This window comes from Jaculus jaculus, chromosome 14 (genome assembly GCF_020740685.1).
Source record: "Jaculus jaculus isolate mJacJac1 chromosome 14, mJacJac1.mat.Y.cur, whole genome shotgun sequence".
NCBI lineage: Eukaryota > Metazoa > Chordata > Mammalia > Rodentia > Dipodidae > Jaculus > Jaculus jaculus.
In genome coordinates this window covers 75,575,989-75,603,670 of record NC_059115.1, presented here as the reverse complement: position 1 = coordinate 75,603,670, position 27,682 = coordinate 75,575,989, and the positions used below count along the sequence as shown (strand labels likewise).

The 27,682-nt window shown below is 47.1% G+C and overlaps 1 protein-coding gene across 4 annotated transcripts; it reads right to left on the bottom strand.

The window, feature by feature from the left end:
• Nucleotides 1-208: 208 nt before the first annotated feature.
• LOC123454682 lies at nt 209-26,569 on the bottom strand. Of its 4 annotated transcripts, none has more exons than XM_045133473.1 (4): nt 26,450-26,504; nt 21,984-22,052; nt 6,816-6,860; nt 209-3,339 (listed from the first exon to the last, which is right to left on the bottom strand). In XM_045133473.1, exons 1-4 carry the CDS (start codon nt 26,493-26,495, stop codon nt 2,915-2,917), a joined length of 585 nt encoding a protein of 194 aa, XP_044989408.1. In that variant the 5' UTR covers nt 26,496-26,504; the 3' UTR covers nt 209-2,914. The 4 variants fall into 4 exon arrangements, with proteins under 4 accessions (XP_044989408.1, XP_044989407.1, XP_044989406.1 ...); XM_045133472.1 differs by lacking the exons at nt 21,984-22,052; nt 26,450-26,504 and adding exons at nt 8,681-8,808; nt 20,235-20,706; XM_045133471.1 differs by lacking the exons at nt 21,984-22,052; nt 26,450-26,504 and adding exons at nt 8,681-8,808; nt 13,244-13,535.
• Between the last annotated feature and the right edge of the window lie 1,113 nt (nt 26,570-27,682).

Below are 27,682 nucleotides of genomic sequence, written 5' to 3'. Positions count from 1 at the left end.
ATAGCAAAGAAATATCACCTTATTATAAGGTCATTGTAGAGATTATCTCGGATACTCCCCAGACCTATGCTTAGATACAGTACCTCTTTCAACACACACACAAGTAAAACAAAATGTCAAAAGTTTGATGTGTAATAGAAGGAAAAAAAAAGAAAATTTGGGATATGTTGCAGAAGAGCAGTGGAACAGCAAAAAAATAAAAAGAAAATAACATTGAAATGCATTTTTATTGGTTGATAAGTTATGTAACATTAGCATGATACAAAGCAAGTTTGATATGACAATGGCAAACATATAATTTTAATATTGTTTATTTTCCTTAGATGTTATATTTAACATATTTACATAAAAGACCAAGATGTAGGCAAAAGCTTCAGTAATTTGACTCCATTGAGTGCTTTCAGTAAACAATAGGTTTCCCAGCAAACATCTTATTGCCTTAATTGAACCTCCTTGAGAAAGAAAACCACACACTTTGTAATGTAAATGTTAATTGTAGTAGACAATGGTTCTAGGTAAATAGCACCCCTGGACATGAAGCAAATGAAAGGAATACAGGCACTTCACAATGAAAGGTTGTTTGCACAAACAGTGCTTCAAATGTAAATAAACAAGGGTCTTCTCCACAGGCACAGCTGCCGTAAAACTTTGGCACGTGTGCAGCAGCCAACTTGAGAATTTATGTTACCAAAGTCTCCTGGAGTTTCCAAGTGAAATCACAATGATTCCACAGACTTTCCCAACCTAAAGTCTCAAAAGAACTTGGTACTAGATGGCCAAATGAACAGTCTCTGAAGAAAAAGTATGTATTTGGGAGTGTCAGTAATCTAGGCCATGTGGGAGATAACAGGCTATTTTGGACAGCTTTTTATTGCAATGGTTGCATTTATGGACAAATGCCTCTACAACTATCTGTCTGGTAACATGTGCCAAAATAGAAGCATTTTCAGGAAAGGATTACAATTGGCTCTTCCAAAACCCCAAAGTTTATGCTCAGCCTAGTTATTTTTAGACTAAATTAAAATGACTATTTAGAACACATCTAGCTAAGACTATTCCAAAACAACTTTTAACACACTGTTGTTGTCATCAACTTTCTATTGACTGATGACCTCATAGTTTTACTTCTAGTTGTGTGTCTATGAGCCTAGGCAGGTCAAGTTCCTGGGTGCGTCACACTAGGAAGTAAACAGCCTACCTAAGGAGGTCAAAATAAAGTATTCTATCGATATGTGTACTTTCATATGTAATACAGCACAAACAAGAAGCAGAAAGGCCACTGGATACAAACTGAGGGTTTCACATCAGGGGAGGAGCAGGCAGCAGTGGGACTGTCTTAGAATCACTTTCTACTAGTTTGAAATGAAAATCTCCACCAAAGAAGAAAGCCCAATTTAATCCTGGCCAGATAAAAACAGTCGTTAAAAAATTACCAGAAACAGACAGTATGTAGCAGCTCCACACCAGTTGGCGTTGCCATTTGGAAGGCTGCAGATGGCTGTGGGTGGGAAATGCCTTTACTTTCTTAAGCGATGGAGATGAGTATAGTGTGTGCGCTTGATGTTTTTTTTCATACCCCTACCCCCCAACAGGGCTGTCTGTCATAGGCTGCCGGCCGCTTTACCACTTGCCCCCGAGCGTGGGAATCGGAGCGTCCTGCCGTTCACATCTCCTGCATTCCGTTTAGCGGAATCAATTAGGCAAGACAGACCCTCCGATTCCCCACCCCCTTTCCATTTTTGTCAGGTCTATATACGTCCTAATTATTTCAGTTTGGGATGCCAGAGCTGTTTCCTGGATAGACCTGATCATCCTTAAACAAAAAGAGAGGAGGCGCACACGTGGGTTGTGGCGTAAATGTCACTTTCATTTCCAATGCTAGACGCAGAGTAAGACAGAACATTTTTTTAACACTTTGACAAGAGGGGAGGCGATCTCGTCTCCATCATGTCTTTCTGCTTCAGTACCGTCCTCAAGGAAACCCTCTTGGAACAGAGAAGCATCTGTCCTTGCATTTTGAATAGAAGAATAAAAATCAGGCTTTGCTGGGTTGTTTTTTTTTTTTTTTTTCATTTTCCATGCTAGTTCTAAGTCCTCAGTAGATATAAGTTACTAACCCTCCAATATAAACTTTTCTGAAAGTCTACTTTCAAAGAAATTGATGTACAGTCCCAATACATTGGAAGTAATTTCCAAGAACAAGCTTCAGACTTGGGGGGAGGGGACTCAGAAGGGAACTGCCCACATCTACATAATTATAGAATCATTTAAAAACCGAGTATCAGAGATCTCTACAAAAGCTTTCTAACAACAACAAGAAGAGGTCCCTGTAATATAAACTTTTGCCATAAGATAGAGGAAGCTGTACGTGCATCTTTACTCATTGTGGCTACACAATTCTCCTGTAGAGCTCTATCAACCCCTTTCAAGCCTGGTGCCTTTAGATTGCAGCATTATGTGTGGCACTTAATTTCTTCACATCCCACTTTTAACCACAAGGAAAAACAACACAAAACAAAGTTAGATTCAATAAGTATTCCTGACCTTTCTGGTTTTTACTGTCTTGTTTGAAGTCTTTCATTCTCAACCACGCTCCCCGGCGATCTTGAAGGAGTTTTTACTTTCGGTTATCTAGCTTTATGAAGACCAATACACTCATACAGCTAGATAACCAAAGATAACAACTCACTTCCCTCACAGCACTCTGGCTTCCTCTGGCCACACTCCAACATCCCGAAGCTCTCTGGCAATACCGAAGAGTAAGAGTCCTGCAGGATACTGGCCCCGTTAAGATTCCTCCTTTTAAGTAAATATGACCTGGTTTCTGTTGTGTGTGCACGCGCGCCCAGCTGAAACATCCACATGAGATCTGTTGCCTTCAGAGTTCATTCCAAACTTTTCCCCTTTCCGAAAGTCATCTCCGGCCATCGTGAGCCAACACTTCATCTATTAATATCAGAAAACAAGACCGGCTATTTAAGGTGCAGAAGCTGTTAGGAGTGATTGCAGCATCCATCCCTTCACAGGCCTCTATTTGCATTGTAAATTGCTTCATTCTCACGCAAGACTCTTTCTTTAGCCTTCCTCTATAGAGATGTGTAAAGCCAATGGCAATGTCCAGCGCAGGTTTAGGAGGAAGGGGAAAGAAATCCCCTTCTACAGAAGTGACAGCTCCCGGATCTTTTGGGTTTAAGCAGCATGAGCTTTTTACCAAGTGGTGGCAGCTTGATTGTACACATCTTGTATGTGAGTGTTTTAAGGGGAAGATCCTCGATTTCACAGGGCTTCTAGGCTGGGGAGGAGAAGATGCCATCTTGCTGGTGAGCTGCTGCCCCAGGTCTGAAAGAAGGAGAAAAGGACCATCATTGGTGGGGCTTTCACTGCCAAATTGTGGACCAGCCCGGCAAGGTCAAAGGTTCGAGACCGCGGGAGACCAAGGTAATGATGATGTCATGAGAAATCTCAAGTGCATGGTTATTGATATGCATCAGTGATCAGCCAACTACCCCATGCCTGCTTCCAGGAGCTTGGGCTGCGGGAGGCAGCGCCACACCACAAGGAGCCCCGTTTTCCCAATCAGCATCCTTCAACTAGCACTACCGGCTGCTCCTGAGAAAGCAACCCGCGGCCTTTTACCTCCTCGGCACTAGTGCAGATCGCTCTAATATCCAAAGACTGGAAGAAATCTCTCTCTAAGGACAGATAAAAGCATTTCAGGTCTGGGGAACGTCTTTGCCTGCGTTTCTCTTCCGGCAGATTGCATAGGCGCACAGATGGAAGGCACTTTGCTATTGCTTAAAGCAGGGCCTTGCTTGCTGGGGCTGGGAATCAGATCTGTGTAATGCAGTGAGTCGATGTGTGATTACATTGACAATTTGCTTTGGTGTTGTGTTTTTAATGCCTTCACAGCTCAGTCGTGTTTTGTATCTATTACCAAGGCGACTGGGTAGTATTTTGTTCTGCAAATCCAAACTGATTGCCCTAAGCAGGTGGACTTCATCCTTTTTTTTTTTTTTTTTATGACTGCACATACAGGGCATGTGCCTTAGAATACAGCACAGGTAAACACTGCCCCAGTAGATTTAATGCCATTCACAACGCTGCTGTCACAACAGTGCTTAGCCTTTGTCTGTTGTTTTAAACATCAGTTTTCATGCAGGACAAAATGCACTAGTTGTGCTTATGAAACTATGGCAAAACTATTGTTAGCTCCTGCAAAAGAAATGCAGATAAAACTCCTGGATGTCAAAAGCATGCAGCTATCCCCATCTTTCTTTGCTCATCCCCTCTGGTGTATAGAGAGAAAGGTTGTTTTATTAATTAGCTTCATTCATTTTCTTAGAACTTTTTAAAGTGTGAATATGATCAATTCAAGGAACCTTTTTACTCTCTCTCTTTTGTGATGGTTATCTGTCTAGCATATCTATATGTAGTTATAACATTCAGAGGCCTCTCAATAAAACATCTGAGATGATCTACATAAAAGGCATTTTATTCTGTGGGTAAACCTTTTGGACTAGTGTTCAAATTTTCAAATTATATTTGGTGGTGTTACTGTTCTTTAAAACGTATGCTGTGAGAAGATTAATAAGAATTAATATTCATTGTACATCACAAGCTTATCACACTCCTTACATTTTTGTAGGGTGACTATTTCTCCTGGTGACTAAAACACTTTTATAATTACATTTTTTTTCAGAATATACATTAATTAATTCAGTAATTTATTCACTAAAGAAATGACTATGAATATGCTTATCCAATCCCACACAACACACACGTAAACCATGCACAAAAGACTGAGAAGCAAAGAAAGCCAGAGATGCTGAAGGGGAATTAACATCTCCAGTGAAGAGTTTAAATATAATTTCACACCAATTAAAGATATACCTTAGTAAAAAAATAATAAACCTAGCTTTCCTTAGATTCTTTTTTATTTACTTTTGAGGTAAGCATTCCAGTATTGATTATTTAGAAATGATTCAGCTATGGGAATGACACAATAACATGTCTATATTTCTTATCAATTATGGAACAGAAGATAAGACCAGAAATGTCTACAGTAGCTTCATTTTTTATAAAGTACACCTGCAAACTACAAAACAATTCAGGAAAAAAGAAAACACATTCAAGGAATTTCTGATTCTTCTTGAATTGTCTGGTCACAACATAAACTACTGAGTTAAGATTTAACACAGCACTGAAGCACATTCCACTTTTGGCAGTATGAAAAATTCTAACAAGCTTTGAAACCTTGGAAGAGGGAAGAGCAATGTGGCCTTGTTTTCCAAGAATGAGAAGCAGGTCATTAGTGTTTGGCATGTATTTCAAAAGCCAAGCATGTGATCAAACGTAGCCAACTCCTTAAGTCAAAGCCCAAGAAATTCCAAATATTTTTAGAACATCTGTTTGCTTTGTATATAACTAGATGGGGACTACCCAAAACAAAGAGATGCGATACATGCATGTGTATGTATGTATTTGTGTGAATTTGAAAATTAGGATGACTGCATCTTTACATTGAACAATTAAGTGTGGTGTTTTAAGAAACGGAGTGCCCCTGTGGGAGCTAGCACAGTACACATTTCAGGCTTCTACAGTCAGAAGCTTTAGATGATGTTTGCCTCAAGTGGCGTCTTCTAGGACAACACCACACAGGTATGTCAGCTTACTCCAGGTCTGTCCTCCATGCTTGCTACCCACAACACATTCATCATCAGGACCTCAATAAGGGAAATGAACCAACATGAAAATTATGGGTAGCCTGTTCATTTAGCCAGTTTTTACCTCTCCATCATCTTTCAGACACAGAGACACTTTTCTAAAAATACACTAAGATTTAATGTTAAGTGCCTGATTTTTAAAATATTTCTAAGGTTTGTATCATGTGTGTTTACATTTAAAGTCTGCATTATTATGCAGGCTGCAAGATACAGTAAAATAATTGTGCAGCTCTAAAGGTTCCTAGCAATGTCTGCCACAAATTAAGAATAGCTCTTAATACCTACAATTTTAATCAGATATTTTTTTTTTTGCTTTTAGAAAGCTATTTAGCTGAGCTATAAAATACCCACTTTGAAATCTGCATATTGAAGGATATGCTGAATTCAAATGGCTTCCCTCCTTATTCTCTAATAAATTCCCATTAATAGCTAGTAGATTAGGATGTGATTGTCATGCTTGTTTTCTGATCTTTTTATAGGTCTCCAGATGGCTGAAACATGAATTGAAAGGTTCTGATTTACTTGGGGAATAAATAATCTCTGCTGATGTAAAAAGCAGAAATTTTCCTCATATTTGGATCAGAATTGTGCTAATTCATAAACACAACTATACCACGTTTATCAACAACATTTAGAACATCTATAAATCCTATTTACACCACTGCAGAAGGCATAAAGAACTTGTCTATCACCAAACTCTTTTTTAAATTATTTGCTTTGTATGAATCTCAGACATGCGTACCACAATCCAGTTATATGGTCAATACTTTTATGTTATTTATAAAAATCATTTTATTTACAGCAATTGGTATGGTGAAAGTATGGTATACAGCTGGCTTACTTTCTAATAAAATCTGAATCATAATTTCTTATAAGCTGTTGCAGAATATGCATGTATTATGACAGAAACACACACACATACGTGCTCCTAGAGGGAGGAAATCTGAACATACAGGAACTTAGATATTTTTGGAATTCCATCTGATGCCCTGGGAGATAGTAATATGCTGCAGGCCTGCCACCCAGTAAATAATATTCCATTTTGATTTTGTACATCACTCTGTCTTTATCAAATATAAAATTTTATATTACCTTTGGTTGGATAGTTATTCATTTTTTGCTTCTTTGCAGTATCATCTGAAAGACAGTCAAGAAAACAAATGATCACAGTTTATATGTATTGTAATATCTAGATATGGCTTCATTGCATTGCTATTACTCTGATTCCTTAAAATGCTAAGAGATTCCATAAAACACCAGTACAGTGTATCCTGAGCCTTAGTGCCTATAGGGTTAAATATGCTAATTTGCATTTAAATGGAGACATGCATGATAATGGGAATGCAAAATATGCAGAATCTAGAGGGGTTTGGGAAATTAATTTTTCTTTCTCCTTTTATTTTTAGCATGGATAGGAGAGAGATTTAAGAAACATTAGGGATTTGAACCTTGTAACCTGCCATACAATTGAGATTCCTACCTACTATGTTAGGGTTTTAAGTCTGGAACAAAGTCATATTTTTTAAATGTTTAAGGGACTGAATTTCTAGGTCTTTCAAACAATGGGAATCCCAGGATAAACGTCTAATCTATTAGAAAGATGCAAATAGTTTACTGTAAGACCATAGCACAGTGAGATGGGCGTTCATATCTATGGCTCCTGATTGGCTCTTCCCTTCAGTAAATCAATGAATAATGTAAAACCTGATTGCTGTAAAGTGTTCTTTTTTTTTTTTTTAATTCCCTGTCCCATCCCCAACCCCCAGCATCCAATACTAGAAAGTCTTGTGCCATGGAATACAGGTTGCCATTATTCTATGCTTTTTTATGTTTACTGGTATTTTGGACTGGCAGGGTGGAGGTATTGGTTTTACAAAATGAAAGTACTGCGCAGGCTTAGTTATACCGCCTGCTGTGGCTCGCTCCTGAGCCACCAGCGCCCTAGTTACTGGTGCCAAGGCTGGAGAAGGAGGGTGATGGGCAGGTATGGGCACCTAGGGAAGGAGGGGAAAAAAAATTGACTGATCCCATCGTTCTTGGCCCAGGGCAGCCACAACTCCAAAGAGCTCCCCGGCCATGGCCATGACTTGATATGGCCTCTTGTCTAACTTCGGATCAGTTCCTCTGAATTGCCCTGACCCCTCAAGGCTGCCTCATTCAAGCACCGCGGGTGCATTTGCAAGAGAAGACAGCTGCAGACCCTAACGGGAATACATCCTTCGGGTTCGATTTGCCTAGCCTAGAATTTAGGCAGATTGCTCTAAACCTCGAACAGGCTTCCTCGGTCCTGTCTGAGCTCCTAGCAGACCCAGAGGAGCCTTCCCTGACATGGCAGAGGCAACTCAAGCTCCGAGTCCCAATAATGAACCACTCGGGTCGCATTTCGATGAAGCTTAACTCGGATAACCCTGTTAAGCAGCCTGTCGCCTCCAAATGCCCGAGAAAAAGAAAGTGGAAATTCACCAGATGCCGTTAGCTTTTATACCTTAGTTTTCCACCAGGATCTACCAGTCCCTGGCTTCAATGCCAGGCCACCGAAACTTTAGGACCATTCGAAGGAGGCCAATTATTCAAAATGCGAACCTGGAGTTCAAGAACACCAAATACAGCTGCAGGTAGCTCTAGATCTAAGCAAAGCCCCTCCATCAACAGCACAGAATTACATACAAAAATTTCTTTTCCAACACGAAATTTTCCTGCCACCTCTCCGCGGCCGGGGTGGGGTTGGCGGGTGTCAGGCTGATGGATAATTAACAGTACGGGCTCCAGACTACTCCGGGAGATCAACAGGTTTGGCATGCAATCAATTAGTTGAAGCAAAGCCCCGGACTGGCCCTCGGAGCGGTCTGCGGCCGCCAGCTCCGGGCGACGGGGGACCCTGGGCGCCGGGCCGCTTCGAGCACGGCGGGCCGCGCGCCACGAGCCCCGCTGCAGCCTTCGGGGCGCCCCATACTCACTCGATCTCCTTGCGCCAGGCAGGGTTGGTCCCCAAATCCAGCCGGACAGGAATAGAGGACTACGCAGAAGACAGGATCCACTCATATCAGAACGCGGGCACAGCACACAAACAGTCTCCTTTTGGCGTCTCAAAAAAAAAAAAAAAAAAAGAAAAGAAAAGAAAAAAAAAGGAAAAGAAAAGAAAAAAAAATTCGAAACCTTCTTCCCTTAGCACATTTAAAACTGCCGCTCAATTCCACATGGTGATTCTTGCTTGATTGCGTCTAAAATAGTTTATACGGGTTGTCCCTTCTGGGGAAGAGAGAAGGACGCAAAAGACCAAAGAGGAAGAAAAAAAAAAGCCAACTTTGCCCCCGCCCCCCCCCCCACTCGAGGCACTTGTCCGTGAGCCTCGGAGTGGCGAGTGAAGTGGTGTGTACGAGGCTCGGCAAGTTTTGGGGGGGGCTGTCCAAGGTCTAGTCCAGCCCCCTCTGCCGAGGGGGACGTGCTCTGAAACTCAACCAATTTCCCCGCTGCTTTTGTTACTGATGAACTGAAGCCCCATTGTCCGCCCATTGCCACGGTCTTTTTCCGTCCGCACACTACGTCCAGCGTCGGCAGAGATAATGAATTTGCACCCAAACCTCTCATAGTCCCCTCCTGACAGACGGAACAAATTAGAAATGTCTCGTCTCGTCTGAGGGCAACGGCTACATTTCCCTATTGTGCCACGCAAAGCACACGTTTCTTTGGGAACTTCTGCCTTTCCTGTCTTTTCTTTTCATCACCTTATTTTCTTTTTCTTCCCCCCCCCCCTTTTCCCTCCAGTACACCGTTTTTGGTTTCTTCAGGCACATTTTCAAAGATTCTTTCTGACTTGTTTCCCCAAATGCACCATTTTATGTAACTTGTAGGCCTTTCTCCCTCCTTCCTTCTTGCCTTTCTTTAGGAATCTCCTTTGCAATTTTATTTACAAACTTGGAACCTGACCTTTTGACTTGCAGACATTTTTTTTTTTTTTAAGAAAGGTTCTGCAGGTTCAAGCCCCCCTTCCTCTCTCCTCCCCTTTCTTTTTGTTGTGGTTGTTAAATGTGTTTGGCTACAGACCAGTAATACATTACAAGGATTTTGTCTCTAAACTCCAATGGTACTCAGAGAGTACTACGGAATTTCCCGATAGGGTTTCTCCGTTGGAGAAGGAAGAAGAAAAGAGAGAGGGGGGGGGAGGGAGACAGAGAGAGATTGTGTGTGTGTGTGTGTGTGCGCGCGCGCGCGCGCGCGCGAGAGAGAGAGAGAGAGAGAGAGAGAGAGAGAGAGAGGGATTTGGGAAGGAAGGAATTGGAGGCGCGCACAGAAGACAAGGTGGGGGCTTCCCGGGAACGTGGGCTTCCTGCCACACGGGCGGGAGGCTGTCGGGTGTGTGGGCGCGAGCAAGGAGGGGAGGCGGCGTCCGAACCCATCCGGCGGAGGGTTCTCCTCCCCCTTGGGCCTATGTGTGTGCGCGCGCGCGCGCTCGGGGCTGGAGGCAAGCCTGGGCGCGGGGCGGGGAAGGGGGTGCGCGGTTAAAAAAAAACACCCAGCGAGTGGCCCACATGTAAATGAGGCAGGGGAGGGGCGGAGGGGCGGCGGTGAGAGCCGCGGGCGCGCGGCCCCGCCGGCGGCCTCCAGCTTTCCCGCCAAGTGCAGCCGGAGGACAGCCGGCCGCGCGTGTCCTTGGCGGGAGGGTTCCCCCCCCCGCGCGCGCGCGCCCGCTCCCCACGAGCTCACGCACACGCACCCTCTCCCCTCGCGGGCGCGGGGGCCTGGGTGGCCGTGAGCGTGGCTGCAAAACAAAGCTGGGACAGCGAGGTGGCCCGGGAAAGCGGCCGTGCCCGCGTCCTCGGGCGCCCCTGCCGAGCAGGCCCGCGGCGGTGTCCTGCAACCCTGGAGAGGCCGAGCACAGAATCCCAGCGGCCCGGGAGAGGCGAGCGTGCACGGAGAGGTGCCAGCGGGTGCCCCCTCCCCCCCTCCCCCCGCCTCCTCGCCCAGTGCGCGGGCACGCCGGAGCCCGGGCCCGGAGCTGGAAGGGAGCCGCAGGCCTCCCCTCCAAGACCCCAGCGCCGCTCCGGCCCTCTGCGCTCAGGCTGCCCGGAGCCTTCTGGCCAAGGGAGGGGTTCCCACGTCAAGTCCCCTTCCCCAGACTAGGCGCCGGGAAGCCTTTTCAGGCTTCTCTCTTACAAGGGTGGGGTGAATCCGAACCCTAGCCTAGGAGCTGACGCCCAGCTGGCTCCGCAGACAAGTCCGCTGTCGCCTGTCTTAGGCCCCCGCCTTGGCGCTTACCAACCCCAAGCACCTCCCAACATAGAGATGCACACACACACACACACACCCCCACACCGACACACACGACACTCCCATTACAGTAAAAATGAATAAATAACCAAAAACTCACGTTCCTGGCAATAATGAGTTCACAGATAGATAGCAAAAAATAAAAAATAAAAAACCCTCGCCGTTTGGCTGTGCAATTACCTCTCCCTACTGGGAACATGTGTAGCTTATCATGTTTTAGGACTGATTTGCTGTTGTCTGTAATCTCCCCTTCCTCTTCTTGTGGCGAGAAGCCAAAAATAAAACGTAATAATAAATAATTTTAAAAAAAGGTATCATGTTCCATTGTCATTCTTCTTTCTGATAAGAGCCCAGAGCATTGGTCTAAAACACTGGGGATTCCTTTGGTCTGTTATCAGCTGTTTTCGGTTTGTTGTTTTAGGGGTGTTATTTTTTCTGGGGGGAGAGAGAAAAGAATGTGTATTTGGTGAGGCTGGATGTGCAGGACAAGAGTCGGCACGTGTGGCAGGAAGGCTGGCAAGGCTGCCAAGTGCTCGGTGCAGAGATGGAGGCCTCGGCTGGTCCTCCGTCTCCCTCGGGGACTGGCACCGGCGCCCTTGGCCTTGACACCCCCCAACCCCAGCCCCCCGGCCCGGGCTCTGCAGCCGCCCGCGCTCACGGGCTCCGCCGGCTGCCGCTCCGTGTTTTCCCCCATCCCGGCTTCACGTTCAAGGTTTAGCTGCGAGGTCACGTCCATTGACGTCAGCTCCCTGTCTCCCTCTACGTCCGGCTACATTTACATACATCAAGGAAATTAGGGCATTAAAAAAATATGCAAATCCTGCGCGGAGTGGAGCCGGTGCATTCCTGGCGCGATCGCCTTTTATTGAAGCTTTTAATTAAAGGGGCCAGTTGGCGAGCCCCTGAAACAACCGCCAAATCTCCCCCACCCCCCAAAAAAAGAGAAAAATAAACGCTGTAGCCTTCGGGAACGGTTGTTTCGGCTCCTGTTCTGTGGGCGGCTGAGGACCGCCGGCTGCCGGGCTCGGAGAAGATCAGGTTAGAGGAGGCAGCACCAGCCCATGCGTAATCAGGGCTCCGCGGCGCCTCCATTCTTCCTCCTCCTCCTCCTCCACCTCCTCTCCTCCTCCACCTTCCCTCCTCCTCCTCCTCCTCCTCCTCCTCCTGCTCCCGCTCCGGTTGGGTCCAGCGTGTATTATTTTTTAATACTGATGCATATGTAAAGGTATATTTGCATTTTTTAATACGTGAAAATTTCAGGTTGTATAGTTTTGTTGATTCCCTTCCCTCTCATATTATTTTTTTCTGTTGCTGTTTTATTATGTCTGTCTAGCTCTGTTGTTCTTTGCTGTCAGTCTTTATTTTGGGGCGAGTGTCTGCTGTTGTCTCTTGCTAGATAATAAGCACATTTTCCTTCCCATTACTGTTTATTTAGGGTTAGAAATGTGCACGTCCGTCAGGTATGCTGTACCACTTGGAGAACATCCCACTTTGATCATAAAGGGAACACATTTTTCGCTTTTTTCACATACGCCTCCGTCGACTATAATGCTCATCGCTTAAGGCTCAAAGTTTGATTGTCTAATTAACTTCATGTTAGCAGAAGCACAGTTTGGAGCCAGTTCATTTAAGATAATGCACACGTAAGCTCGGTGGTTCCAAAGATTTTTTTTTTAAAGAACTGATATGCTCGTTAACTGAGAAATGTGACATTCACCACCTATTGCTTTCTAGCTTTTATTGTTTAAAAAAAAGATCTATTTTAAAATGTGTAGACACAGCAATGGACAGCCTTCTGCAAGGAAGACATTTTCAACCATGTTGTACGTTGTCTTCTGTCTGAAGCATTCAAATTTTACTTAGTTTAATTCTTATCTCAATATGGAGGGAAACCCATTATTATGATGGCAAAGCATCCTTAATTCCAGATTTTGAAATGAAAACAAACACACAAAACGAACAGTAGACTATATTAAGCTAGGTGATGTGCTCTAAAATATACAGGCCTTGTGTTGGATTAATGTTGTTTATAGGATAGGACTTTTCCTTCCTGGCATTATATCTATTTAGTATGGTGGCTTTTGAATACATACATTCAATATATATTTTAAAATCCCCAAAGCTGTCATTTATCAAACTCAGCCCCTAATTGCGCAGCCACAAAGAACAGAAAGATGCAGACATGCAGCTATTTCAATTAAACAAGTCCAGGTACATGCACAGGTAATTAGCTTTCTTATGACATTACTTACCTGCACGGATCCTGGGGGCAAACCTCAGCCCGCCCCAAGGGCTTCCATGTGCGCATATTCTCATGCATTTCTCCCCATCTCAAACCTACAGCTGTATGCCATCTTTCCTGCTGGACTGTAGCATCCATTTTTAGCATCCTTAATTCTTTTGGCATTTCCAGCCTTACCTCTGGCTGTAGTTTTTCCAAGCCTACACCAAAGTGCTCATATGATATGTCACCCAATAAAAAGTGGTCAGATAGCTACACGTAAAACATTAAAAAATGGAAACAGTCATCCTTCAAGTTCGCCCTTTACCTTACCATATATAGCAAGATTACGTCTCCTAAGGTATATTTTCGGCACATTTTATGAATAATTGCAGGACTCCACAATTGGTTACAGATCTGCCTGTTTCGAGGGAGTGTGTGGTGGTGGGGGGGGGGTCACCTGGCTGACTGAAACAGTTCGGCCGGCTGAATGTCTGAGTTTGGCTGCAGTCGGATTGTGCGTGGCCTTTCGCTTGTTCCTGCCTGAGCTCTGGACCATACCTGCCAGCTTTAGTGCAGGTTCAGGCACACTCACCGGCCACGTTGCCGGGCACAGGATGCCAGGGCATGCATTGAGGTGGCAGTAGCGAGGAATGCGTGCACGCCTTGCTGCCTAAGCCTGCATGTGTGTGCAGATGCGTGTGTCCGCACTGTGTGACAAGGGATGCCGGAGAGGTACGCCTTCTCAGGTCTCCTCTCTTTTTATCTCCGTTTCTGTCTCTAATTTCCCTGACTGGTGCCTGATAGGAACCCCAAAGCGGGTGCCGTTGCCGAGCGCGCGCGGTGGCTTACCCCGAGTGCCCGTGGCTAGGAGGCTCCCAGGCTTGAGGGGGTGCTGAGGTGGAGGGTGCAGAGCGCCGCTGCCGCCGCCGCCGCGGGTCCGGGTGCTCTGTCCCAGCCCGGCAGCGGAGCGCGCGGTGTCGGAGCCCCCTCCCTCCCGCCTCACCCCCACCTCCCCTCCCCTCCCCTCTGCGCCTCCCTCCACCACCACCCCCCCGCATTACCATATGGAGGCCCGAGTCCCTGCGAATCACAGCAGCAGCGGGCGGTATTTGAATAGGCCCCGCAACCCCTGGCAGACCCCGACGCCTCCGCAAACAACGTGCCCAGCACCCAGGGCCTCCACTCTGGCCCACAGCCTGGCAGCCACCGACTTCGCCCTAAAGTCCTCTAGGCGCGCGCGCGCCGGGGAGAGGGCCAGATAAGGGGGATGGACCTCCCACTTGCTACTTTCCTATTAACTTGCCTGTTAGACAGAGACAATAAATTCTAGGAGAGAGGGAAGGAGAAAGAAGAGGAGAAGAGGCGTAAAGCTAAGGGAAGAGGATAGAGGCGCTGTGGAGGGCCGGCAGGAAAACGAGGCAGTGGAGATCGGAAGGGTTGAGTGAAAGAAAGGAAAAAAGAGGGATGAGGCGGGGAAGCGACTAGATGGGGGAGAAATACCCAAATTCCACGTTGGGATTTTCGAGCTAAAAATTCCACCTCACTGAACTTCACAACCTCCAATTAGACACGTGTCCGCCGCCGCCCCCACCCCTCTCAGCCAAGTCACTCAGTGATTAATTTGCTGTCTCAATCAGAAATGATTGTTTAGAGTTGTATAACAGATATAGTCTTAACAGAAAGGAACCAATTTAATGATCATAGCAAAAGGTGTGGAATTTAATAAAGATGTCGGCCACTTCTAGTTAAAAATTAAGGCTTGCCTTGAAGACCCAGCCCGCCTCTGTAGCCCGACCTCTGCGGTAGTATCCCCAATGAAATACACACCACAATGGAGCTCAGTATATTTTGGACTTTGAGATTTTTTCCCCCCTTTCTTTCGATTTGATATTTGTTACATTTTTTACACTTTGCATTTTTTTTTTTTACTTTTGCAAAACATACAGGTGAAGTGTGGAGAAATGTACAGCAAACTTTTAACCCAAGATATTATTTTAAATGTCAGTTTAAATGCATAGCCAGTTCCATTTCGAATACTCAATCTTTCAGTAGGATGCGGTTGTATATTTACTGTATTCAACGCGTTCTCCCTCCCTCCCTCCCTCTCTCTGTCTCTTTCCCCACCTACTAATCAGAGTGATTTCCCTACACAAACCAATCTGAATCATAATAAAATCTCCAGTCACCTATAGTATGTACCCATTGTAAATATCCTTCTCTGTATCTGTATTCATAAGCCACCTCCCTTTTGAAACACACAAAAAAGAACTGATTAATAATCTCTTACAAGGCATACTGAGCCAAAGGCTGGGAGCCGCGGGACGCCAGGGAACTGCGCAGAATTCTCAATACCTAGAATTTTAATACAGATTCCAAAGATGAGCTAACGCTGTCCCAAAGGGGATTAATACTTAGCAAGCAAGGCTTTTTTTTTGGGGGGGGGGGAGAGTCAAGCACATTCCAAATACTCCCCCCTGGGCAGGGAGGAGGGGTGACCATTGCGGACACCCGACATTTCTGTAGGCATAGGAGTGAGCAAGATGGTAGGTAGCTCACGCTTGTGCTCAGGCCTAGCTTTCTCTCTTCCTCCCTCGCTCCCTTTCTCCTCCTCCTTTCTCCTTCTCCTCCTTCCTCCCTCCCTCCCTCCCTCCCCCCCCCCTCTCTCTCTCTCTCTCTCTCTCTCTCTCGTTCGTTCTCTCTCCCCTCCCGTTGCTTAAAACAAAAATGCTAAGACCAGTCCATCCTTTCTGTGAATGCACCCAGGAAACTAGCATGTCAACCTCTCGCTCTTGCTTATTTTTCAAGCTCCACGGAGCCCCGGTTCAATTCCCCGACCTGGGACTTTGTCACCACGCGCTCAGTGGCCCGCGCAACCCCCGGCACGTCGGGGCCCGGCATTTCGCCCCTTCAGACCGGCCTCTCCTTTCTCTCCCCGACGGCTCTCCCTTAGGCCGTCCAGTGTTCGCTGTGGTCCTGGCCAGGTGAGCCAGGGCACGACGTCGGGGACCGGGAAAGGGAGCGCGGGCGTGTCTGGGGACCCACCCCTCGCCGCGGCCGAGGGGCTCCAGGGGCCCGCGGGGGGCGCCTGGCTCCCGCCGGCAGGGAAACAGCGACACCTACTGGCCACACGAGCACCGCGCTAGAGCCGTCGGGGCGGTCCTGGCCTTGGAGATGCGGCAGGCTCTGGACTTGGGGCACCGCAAAAAATAAAAATTAAAATTAAAAAAATCTGTGCCCAAGGGCTCTCAGGACCTCTCCAGGCCTTGTTACCTCAGGGAAGACGACACCACCGTTTCTAAAGAGCCCTAAGAGTCCTGTAGAATGAGACTGAGCACTGGTCACACATATTCTCTTGTCAAAGGTCCTGCCTTCCAGGTGAGAGACCTGGGAACGCAATTGGCCACTGTCCCTGGGTGGTAAGAGATCCAGGCAAAGGTTAAAGCCCCGACTTCCTTAAGTGCATGACCCGGGCCTCTTCGTTACCACCCCTATGGAGGCGACAATAAAGAGGATGTCTTTATGAAATCCTGACAGGACGTGGGGACCCGCTCAGCCCTACCCCTTGCTGGCCCGCTTTGGCGCGATCTCAGCATTGCCAGGGAATGAGAGCGTTTTCTTCCGACGAATTATAATCTTATTAATTTTTGCTAAAGTTAAGGCAAATTTGAAGAGCTACTGGTGCTTTTGAGAGCCAAGGTTCAAAAATTAAAGAAGTTTAATCACATATGTAATTAAATATATTAAAGTATATGTTTTAAGATGTGCCTGTAATACATATCTGTCCACACACACACCCCATATATACCCTGCTAAAGGCTTTAAGTTATTGGCTTCTATTGGCAAAGTAGGCAAGGGTGTAGGTGTGAAGGAATGGCACGACACGATGGAATCTCGCAAGGATGGCAGAAACCAGTTCCTGTGTTCCAGGCCTTGTCTCCTTAGTCACTGAGTATAAAAAGATGTGATGTGGGGTTAGGCGGTCTCCGCACCCGTGGAGGAGGGAGGGCCCTTAGCATGCCTTGGTCCCTGTGTGCCACATTCTTAGGTTGGCACGGCCTCGGAAACCTTATTGTCATTCTGATGCTAAGCTGATCTGCTGAAATATTAACACAAATTCATCTCCCCTCAAAAATTTAGCTATTTGAACCAGTTTGGGTCTTTGAGATTTCCATTTATAGTTACTTCTCAACAAATCCTAGATTTAAAAAAAAAAAACACCTTTTTATTCAGAGTTCAAGAGTTCATCTTGGAAGTTGCTGTCCTTAGCTTTTGAATGTTGCATGGAATCGGGGTCTAAGGTGTTTTGAGCAGAAAGGAAGCAGAGTACTGGGAGGAGCGGGGACCCTTTTAAATGGATAAGTCCTGTGTTCATTATCACAAATGCAAAAGTTTTCTAATTCTGTTTTCTTAAAAAAAAAAAAAAGCAAAAGGAAACGCTCCATACCCATAAAATTGAGTTTCAGATCACTTTTGTTTTGTTCTGTTTTCATTAAAAGACTCTTACTGCTTTTCAACTGTTTTTATTTTACGTACTTCTTGCAATTTTCCTGCAAGTAGACCTGGGTGTGTTCTGATAGTATCTGAATTCACATCTCTGAACAGACCCATTTTTGTTGGTACGTGTGAATAAGCTCATTGCTAGTAGTGGATAAAACAAGACAATACACTAATGGTATTCTTCTCAATGAATCCCATACACTAATGCATATAAAAATTTCCTCTTGAAAAATTAAAACCTTTATAGGAAAGGAAGTGATTACAGAAAAATGAAATTCAACTGGGCATACAAGCAACCAGTCATGTAAACCCAATTCAAAGGGTTTGTTGGGTACTAAGAGCACCTGTAAAATGTAGGTGCTTTCTTTCATTTCCATGTAGGATGTTTTTACTTTTGAAATTTCAATCTTAGCTACAGTGAATTATTGTTTTGTCATCTTTATTTAAATCTAAACATTTTCATTTGGCTTTTGGCATTAAGAATATAGAAAACTAGAAATCATATGTCAAAATAAAGGAATATCTCTGTATACTAAACACTCCCAAAACATTAGGCTATTAATCCTTAGTTGAAGGAAAGTTTCTTGATTAAAAAAAAAGTCAGCAAAATTTATGAGAAATACATTCTGTACATGAATATTATGTGTATGATCATCGTGATGTGTGTGTGTGTGTGTGTGTGTGCGCGCGCGTGCGTGCGCGCGTATGAAATAAGGATGGAGACAAAGCTTCTCAGGGTGTTTGGGTTGTCTTTGATACATTTCCCTGAAACTGCAGATGTTTAGGAAGAGACTTAAAGAATTATAGGCAGACAAAACTGTCATTAGACGGGGTCTGTGTTCTTTGTCACGTCGGCCCTTGCTCTGGGCTCACGGGGATGAGCCTCCTGTGCTCTGTGCCTGTTGAATAACGTGCAGGACGGAATGCAAGGACAGCAGCAGTGATCAGGAAAGCACATTACTGCATGTGAAAATGAGATGGACACATTTGACGCTAAATCCCAGCTCGGTGGCCATCTGGGGAAGGAACACTTATGTGTGTTGGCTGGCAATGAAGCTCCTGGGGAGGCCCAAGAGGCTTCCTGTACCGCCAGTGCTCTTCCCTGTAGCTGCAGTGAAATCAGAGAATCACTGGTGTTTGACTCCAGGAATTCGCGCTCCGAGGACACCTGTGTGCATTTAAATGTGTGTGTGTGTATGTGTGTGTGTGTGTTTGCCTTTGTATGTGTTTGTAGGGAGAAGCCATTTCATTAAAAATGTATTTGAAAAATATTTGTCCTAAAATTCTGTCATGCCATTTATTGCTGCGGGGCAATCATGCCGCTGGCCGCCTGGGATGGCGCTGGGAGGCAGGCAAGTCGTGGCTTTTGGTAGTATGTGTCTGGCTTGTTCTGTTCCTCCCCTGGCTCTTTATGGTACTTCTTTTGAGTGGGGCGAGCCTCTAGCTTCCACCTCCTCCTTCTTGATCCTGGCAAACAAAACCTTTCTACCGCTCGAGCCATCTGCCGCAGGTGTAATGGATGGCAGCGCCCCCCCCCCACTCCCCCCTCCGACCTAACCACACTCCCAGTTTCTTCCAGGTCGTCAATGCTCTGCACCAAACAAATGATTCCTGTTTCGCCACTAGGGTACCGAGGTGGATGGTGGATGCTGGCCCGAGCCTTGGGCAACATTCAACGCTTAGAAACCAGAGCCAGCTGACAACACAGGAAACACACGAGCACCCAGAAAGCACCCAGTGAAAGCATGCTCCTGCGGCCCCTCCCTCGGCTCTCTGGACACCGGGAGGACGCGTGCTCAGCATTTAAACATTCCAAAGCTCTTTTGACTCCCTCTGAATTCTTGGTAACTTATAATGGCATTACTTATTGCACATAGCCTCGGTGTGTGTGTGTGTGTGCGCGCGCGCGCGCACGCGCGTGTACAGGGTACGCATGAATGTGCGTGTGTATTTAAAAACACTTATTGGTAGGTCAGCAGCAGCTGATCATACATGGCAATCCAATAATCTTTTTTTTTGAATACACAAAATGTTTCGTTAAATTTTTTTTTAAGGAAAAAGGGGAAACTCAATTTTCTGTGGGAGTCTAGGGAAGGTAGTTTAGCTTTGAGGGATTAGAAGAGCCACGGAGCCCACCCCCTCCCCACCTTGCCAAACTTTGCCCTTTCAAGGTTTGAAAAGGGCGCACATTCCCACTTCAGGACCCCTTTGAAGCGAATGTGTGTGCCGGAGGGGAGAGCTTTTGAATGCTCGGTTTAGGGAGAGAAATTGGATAGCTGAAAGCCCGTTGACTGACGCTAATACCCAGCGCTGGTTGGGAAGGGGCCCTTGGGCTTCAGCCGGAGGTCGGAGGAGCTCCCAAGCGAATCGCATCCTTGTGGCCCTGGACTCTAGGACTGAAGTCCTTCCGCCATCGGCACCCCATTCCTATTCCCATCACTGTTTGGCAATCGCCGTCTCTCGGCTCAGGGCGACAGCAGACCCCGCCAGGTACGAACTCGCCGGGTCCCCAAAGTACTTACCTAGATGGAGGCCCTGGTAATCCGTGACACAGACGCATCAAGTTTCCTCTCCCAGACGCACTTCAAGTCTAGGCAGTCCCTCTCCCTCTCTCCCTCCCTCCCTCTCTCTCTCTCTCTCTTTCTCTCTCTCTCTCTCTCTTTCTGTGTGTGTCCAGTGTGTGCCTCTCCTCTCCTTTCTCTTTCTCCCCCTCTCTCTGATTACTTGTGACTTTTAGAGGCAAAAGCTTGCTCATTCAGAGGTGAAAGGGAGGGGAAAGACAGCGGGGCTGCGAGGAGGAGGAAAGGAATGAGGGAGGGAGGAGAAAGAGAGAGAGGGAGGGAGGAAAAGAGATAGAGGGAGAGAGAGAGGGGGAGAGAGAGAGGGAGAGGGAGGGAGAGAAGAGGAGAACGCGGAGGTGGCTCCGGCGTTGGAAGAAGAGGCGGAGGAAGAGGTGGAGGGATGGGAGGGGCAGGGTGGAGTAACCGAAGACGGGCTGGGACGCCACCGACCGCCAGGAATAAATTGCTCCCCACCCAGCTGCAGTGCGACGCCCCCTGCGTCCCGGGGGAGTCATGCGTCAGCTCGCGCTGGCTAAGGCGGGGCTCTACAAAAAGCTGGAGCCACAGGACCCCCGGGGTGGGCTTCCACCCCGGCCACTGGGTGCTGGCGGCCGCTCCACGCGCGCTAGCTCACCCTGCGGAGGGCCTTTCCCCTACGAACGCGGCCACCCTGGGGCGTCAAGCGCTACAGAACTTTGATTTCATCCCGGGCAGCCTGGCTCTCCTCTCCAGAGTCTCAGGCAAGTCCTGGAGGCCAGCGCAGCTTCTCTCGGGCGCTCGCACCCTGGCCGCGCGGGCACCTGAGTCCCAGTCTCTGCTGCGCTCCACACTTTCCAGTTTTTCCAGTGCCTACGTTTAGCCTGCGCCCAGCATCTCAGTTCACTTTGGGGCATCTACCCCCACACACCTCAGCTTGTTTTAAGGAGGAGTGTGTGTGTGTGTGTGTGTGTGTGTGTGTGTGTGTGTGTGTGTTGTGCGCGCGTGTATGTGTGTACACGTACATGCACACATGTATGTATAGACCCGCTCGGCGCACGTTCCAGGCAAGGGGGGGGGGCATATAAAATCCAGCGCGAAAAAGTAGCTTTGGTCTCCTGCAGCTTGCAGCTACGATCAAGTCAGAGCACATGCGGTATTTGATTTGACATTTTGAAGCAAGGACCAAGACGAGGACTCACGGGATCATTCATTGCAAGAGAGTTTTTACACAGCAAGGATCACTGTATTATTAAGTGTGGAAGAAATAGGCTTAAAATAAAGAAAACAACCACAAAAAGAAACAGTACATTTTGGCCATGGTCAGGCACTAGAATGGTTTGGGAAGGTCTCTAGTAGGGGCATCCGTCATGAATAAAGGTGGAAACCGCAGACTCGCACGAAACCGTTTCACTACGTGACGGGATTAAAAATGGGAGCATGCTTTTCTTCATAGACGATCCATTAGTTCTCTGTTAAACGCATTAAATCAGCCCCGTGGAATGATTACACGGGAGCCTTTAATGTACAAACAAGGGAGCAACACGGAGGGTGCACAGCCCTTTCACCAAACTACACACACACACACACACACACACGCACGCACACACGCACGCACGCACGCACGCGGGCACATCATAAAAAAGTTTAAACGCCGATCTCTAAACACACTAACGTATTTTCTCAAACAAGTATTCCTAAACATAGCATGTCCCTCTCCCTTTCCTTACTGACCTTGTGGCTGAAACTGCTTACATCCATCTGACTGGGACATCATAAAATGCCAGAGGTGGGGAGGGAAACCTTGAGGGGTGTAGAAGAAGCCTTTTATTAGCAGTTAGATTCTCCCAACGCAGTTTAATTTAAATAATAACAATGATGTCACGGTAGCCATCTCCTTTCTCCCATTGTAGTGAGACCACAAAATGGTTTGGCGCACCATGAATGTGTGTACCTAGTTAAGGGATTATTGGTGTTCAATTATCCACCTATCTTGTGATGGGGAGAAGCTCTGGACATCACATTGTTCAACATTTGATATGGTTTAGCACTCATTTATCTGACAAATCTTTCAGATTAAGGATGTTGAAATGGTGCTTATTTATGCCCACTATGGTTTTGAAAAAAAAAAAAAACCGAAGTTGATCGTTGAAAAATTATGTTAGTTGAAGGGAGATAAAAATATTCACATTCAGCAGAAAGAGCTTGCTATGAAATATATTAAGTGAAGGTCATATTTTACCAATCCCTGTGGAGTTTTCAAAATTCTTTTGGAAAGCAGTGATAGGAGAGCCAGTTGAAGTGCAGAGACCTTAGCCAGCCCGCCAGAAGGGAGCGTTTTGCCCAGGGCACAGAAATGCCCCCTCCCTACTCAGGAAACCACCCTGTTTGTGGCTCCGTGTCCGAGGGTAAGAGTTCTCAGTCTCTGTAGAGCAGTCATATGTTTGGGAGTAGACACTTGTGTAAGGGCAACATTCAGATTATGGTACAATAGCATGGTGGAAATACAGCGTATATCATTTTTCATCATTTAACAATTGCATAATTAAACTGTCCTGCTTATTGAGTGGCATTTTAGATAATTTAGCTACTATTGGATATTATTTGACATTATTGAACAGTTTGATGCTAATACAGCCTTGGGCATGGGTTCTACCAAGGAAGGAAAGGCAGGTCCATAAAGCAGCCTTGAATCACAGAGCACGCTAAGGAAGGTCAAGGGTTACCTGACACATAAAAAAGAAAAAAAAAAAGACCAAGTGAAACTTGAGGCTGTGCGTAAGCAGATCTTAGCAATTTGTCAAACTTATCTTTATACTTGAAGTAGACAACTTTATAAATTGCAGTTCTTTTTCCTCTTAATTTGTCTACAAATTTCAGAGAGTTATTCTTATTTACTAGGAGAGTACACTCCCAAAGCTTGAAGGTGGCATCAAGTAGCCCCCCCCACCCCCTGCGCAGAGGGTGTACTACCTGCCCCTCCTGAGTTGTGGAACCTCGTATGAGGAATGAATGACTGGCTCAGTGGTGCCAGCTCTGGGACTGTGTTTTCTTTGGGTTAGGCTTTTAAGCACTGTGTGATTAAGAAATTTGTGCGTGTGTGTGTGTGTGTGTGTGTGTGTGAACAAGAGAGGGAGGGAGTAAGAGGGGGAGAGAGATTGAGAATCTGTCTCCCATTTCTGCCCAGGAAGAGATGGCTTCCTGTCGGGCTCTTCCCTCCGCAGATCATTACTGGATAGTTAGTCAGCTTGCAATTTAATTCATGAGAAAAGTGCATATTTGTTTGAAAGGCAGAGCCCTGGTTGGGTGCTGTTTGTTGATTCTTGTCAACGAGGGCTCTAAAGATTTCGGCAGCAGCAGGGTGAACAAGAATAACCCACTACCAAACATTTGAGCCTGAGCCAGGTGCTGGGGCTTATTGTAACTTTGCGCCTCCCCAGATCCTACTCTATCCCCTGCTTATCTCCTGTAGACTTAAAAAAAAAAAATTCTCCTACAACTAGCCATGGCATTAGATTGAGCTATAATTGACACTGAGGTACAAGGTCACTTCAGGGTCATTTCAATATCAATATTAACAATGTGCCAGCCTCCCTGGCAGCACCTTTGCAAATGGGATCTACTCCACAAAAAGACAAGACTTTTCATTGGCATAGTCTTGACTCAAGTCTTTCTGCGTATAAGTATTTGGTTGCATCTGTCAGTCTGGATTAAGGAGTTGGGACACATGCCCACGTGCCCTGTAAACCACCACTGTACCCTCACCTCCGTCCACTGCCATTGTGCTTACTGCCACAATTATCCTAGGATTTAAGAGTTTTGTCACCTTTACTGGGTGCTCCTCAGGGATCAATGGTGAGGGTCAAACTTAGCCTTCACTTAGAAGTCATTCTCTTTTATTATTAAAAATTACTTTACAATTAAGCCAACTCCCCAGAATTCAGCATTTGACTTCAATCACGTAAGGTTTCATGCTAGTTGTTATTGTCAAATTTTTTTGACGTCCTGTACTTTGGTGTCTAAGAGGACAGTGGCAGCTCGGAGAGCAAGGTGGGCGCCCCCAGGTTTTCCTTCCTTGCTCCCTGTTGGCGGTGTTTGAAATTCAACGGATTCCACCTCGCAGATCCCTTGGCTTTGCGTCTTGAAAGGTGTCGGGAAGGGTTCCCGATCGTTTAATTTTACATACTTTTTGGTCTGTTTCCCGCAGGGAAACACTAACCTTGAGGGAGGGGCGCCCTAAAAAAATAATCTGACGTTTGCGTTCAAATTCACACTCAGCCACAGTCATGACCCGCAGGCTAATAAAAGGCAAATAACCGGGGGAAAGAAAAAATCCCCACCGGTTCTATAAGAAGGGCTCTGGCCACAAACCAGATCCAGAAGGGGAGCTCTCTTTTGGCCCCTCCCTCCTGGAATCCAGGGCACCTGCGCCTGGAGAGCTTTTTCAGGTGAGCCTCGGCGAGGAGAAGCCGGCTCCCTGGCTCTTCCTCCGGGCCCGCAGTCTCCCCTGGCAGCTTTCCGGACACTTTGACCTCCGCCGCCATTTCACTGGTTCTTTTCCTGCAAATAACACCTGCTGCCGCAGATCCAGGACACCTGACACCAGATGTACTCAGAAGGAAAAGAGGAAACCCCACCCTCTTTAATACCATTTGGTGGGAGCCCAAGCCTCCAAATCCATTACGTAATATCCCACCTCAAGCCGACACCTGTGTCCGCCCGGGAGCAGGGTCGGGTTGCAGCGGCGAAGGCGCCTGGGGCCCTGGCTCCTGGCACCCACTCCTGCGGCAAAAGACAACTGGAGGGGTGTTTAGGCTGCAGGTTGGGCCCTCTTTGGACATTAAAGTGGGGCTGGATCCTGGAGAGGACGTTTCAAGGACGGCTCCCGAGTAACTTAGAGCCGTGAAAACACAACGTGCTTTTTCAAAGCCTCGAAGCTCTCTCCTAGGGCACTGGGGCATCGAAGTCCCTTGACGCTCCAGCACCCGAGGGCTCGCGGAGGCGCCCTGCACCGTCCCGCAAAGCGGACTTCTCACCTGTGTGAGAGAGGTCCCTGACAGCCCTCACCCGGCCTCGAAGCACTGGTCCCCTGGATAGTGTGGCGGACCTCGGACGTGCCCACTGGCTTGGCCTAATACTTTGATGCGCTCGGCGACCTGCCTGGTGGCCCCTGCTTCCCCTACAGGAGGACAATAGCCTCATTAGCCATCATTAACCAACGGAAACTCGGTCCCTGGCCAAGAGCGCGCGCCCCGCTTCTTTTGCCTGGGGTTGAGCACCGAGCCCGCTCTCCCGCGGGCCTGAATGGATGTTCAGATCTTTGGGTACCAGAGGAAGAAAGTTCAGTCTTCAAACTTCTAGGAAGGTCACAGCTCTCCCTAAATTTCCCGCCAAGCACCCAGGCCAAAGACCTCAAATGACGGAAACCTCCCAAACCTGAATTAATGTTTCCAATATGGACATTTTACCCCGGAAGAAGTAAGAGCGCTAGAGGTGGCGCGGCCACTCGGACACCCTGTCAAAGGACCTGATCATGGCGGTTCACACATATGACCAACTTGGACGGTGCTTGGAACGAGCCCCGGCTATGCCGTGCAGGTCTTAATGATTGCGTCGAGGCCTGCAGACGTGGTTCATTCTCTCCAGTGGGAAGGGCTTGTTGTTTTGAGGGTGGGGGAGACTTTGGTTGAAAAATAATATAAAATTAAAGCTACATCTCAAATTTCTTGAAGGTCTCAGAAGAAAGATATTAAAAATGCACAAATAAACACAAGCCCATGCAACCGTAGGCAGGAATGTTCCCTGGGTACTTCACTTCAGGCCCCTTCATCATGCCCAAACTGCAAACGCCGGGGTCGATTCCGGATTTCCTGCTCCATCCCTACACTCCTCTTTCCCATCCTATATCCCCAGGTCTGCGATACTTCGTCGCTTCTATTTCTTTTCTGTGCGATCTCTCGGGGACACCTGGACCATTCCTTTGCGCTCCACACCCTAAAGGTACATATCCTTCCCGGACATTCCTGTCTGCCCGGGACGGTGTAGACCAGCGCCCCTCTTGCGCCCGAGCGCACGGGGCGCGGCCCGCGGGAGCTGGGGCGCAGCGGGGCCCCGCGGAACCGGCCCCGGCCCGCGGCGTTCCCCGCGCCGCAGCTCCGCAAGCCCCACCGATCGAAAGTTAAAGCGTCACGGCACGATACCTTGAAGCCCCGGGTTACTCAGGCTCCTGTCTCCCATTTTGGACATGCTGGAGGTGTTGGGTTTAGGGAGATTTGCCTTGGTTGAGGGTGAGTTGCCTATATAAGCCCAGGCTGGAGCACTGTACTGTGGAACGCGCCTTGATGGACTCGGGTGTTAATTAACGCGCGCCTAATTTGAGCTCCAGGAGCGGGAGGCGGCAGGTCGAGCCGCGAGCCGCGAGGGGCCAGTGACCTCTAGTGGACGCCAGGGGATATGCAGGCGCGGGCGAGGCGGCGCGCCAGCCTGGGAAGTTGGAGGAAAATCTGCTTCAGTCCTACCCCAGAACTCCCCTGAATCCAACGTAGGGAGGGACGCAAGTTCCCAACTTAAGGGAGAAAGATGCCTGCAGGTGATGTCGAACAAGGACCTGAGCTCTCTAGATGCACTGAAATCTCACACACACACACACACACACACACACACACACACAGCGTTGTTTACCATTCTGTAAGGCAAAGGAGGGGATATACACAGGAAGGGTTCAAAGAGCGAGTGCAAAGAATTTTGGTTTCTAAAGCCCAGAGGAGAGCTGGGCTTTTAAATCTCCAACTAGTGAGTGAAAATAGAATGTGAGTCTTTAACAGAATCCACCAGGATCATAAGTTCTATTCTTGCTTAAAAAAAAAAGTTCTAAAAAGCTTAATTGGATCAACAACAGGAAAGCAAAATCAGGAACCTTATGTTTTCCTCTAAGTTCACAGGTCTTGGGCAAACAAGATGATATTAGGGGAAAAAAACACTGCAACATTAAACATCCTGTTCATATCATAACAATTTTAAGGACAGGATGCCATGACCCATTTTATTCCCCTCTGCATTTATCTCATCAGTGAAACTGGTGCTTTAATTGTTTATTTTGGCACTGCACGAGTTAAGAAACAGACAGACTAAGGGTCTTGATAATTCAGTCTTCATTTTCTCGAGACCCCATCCTCACACTGCCCCAAGACCTCACAGAACGCAGGCCCTGATAAGCTCCCAAGTCCTCAGCCCAGATTTCCAGGTCCCCGCAGCCTGTCAGCGGCTGGCTGACCTTATTGATGGCCAGGTGGCCTGAGACCGTCTCTTTTCCCTTCACACAGGCTTCTGAGGCTGTGTTAGTCCCTTTCTTCCCTGACACCCTTCCTCCAAGGGCACAAGTCGGAGTTCCTCACCACTCTTGGACACGCAGAGTGGAGCGTCGAAACCTTCCT

Excerpts from the sequence above, each read along its gene's own strand:
- LOC123454682 (XM_045133471.1), bottom strand. The coding sequence starts at position 13,398 with ATGCCAAAAGAATTAAGGATGCTAAAAATGGATGCTACAGTCCAGCAG. Across the intron at positions 8,809-13,243 it reads TGCCCCCAGGATCCGTGCAG|ACGCCAAAAGGAGACTGTTT; the intron begins GTAAGTAATGTC and ends TTTTTTTTTGAG. Across the intron at positions 6,861-8,680 it reads GCCTGGCGCAAGGAGATCGA|ATGATACTGCAAAGAAGCAA; the intron begins GTGAGTATGGGG and ends ACTGTCTTTCAG.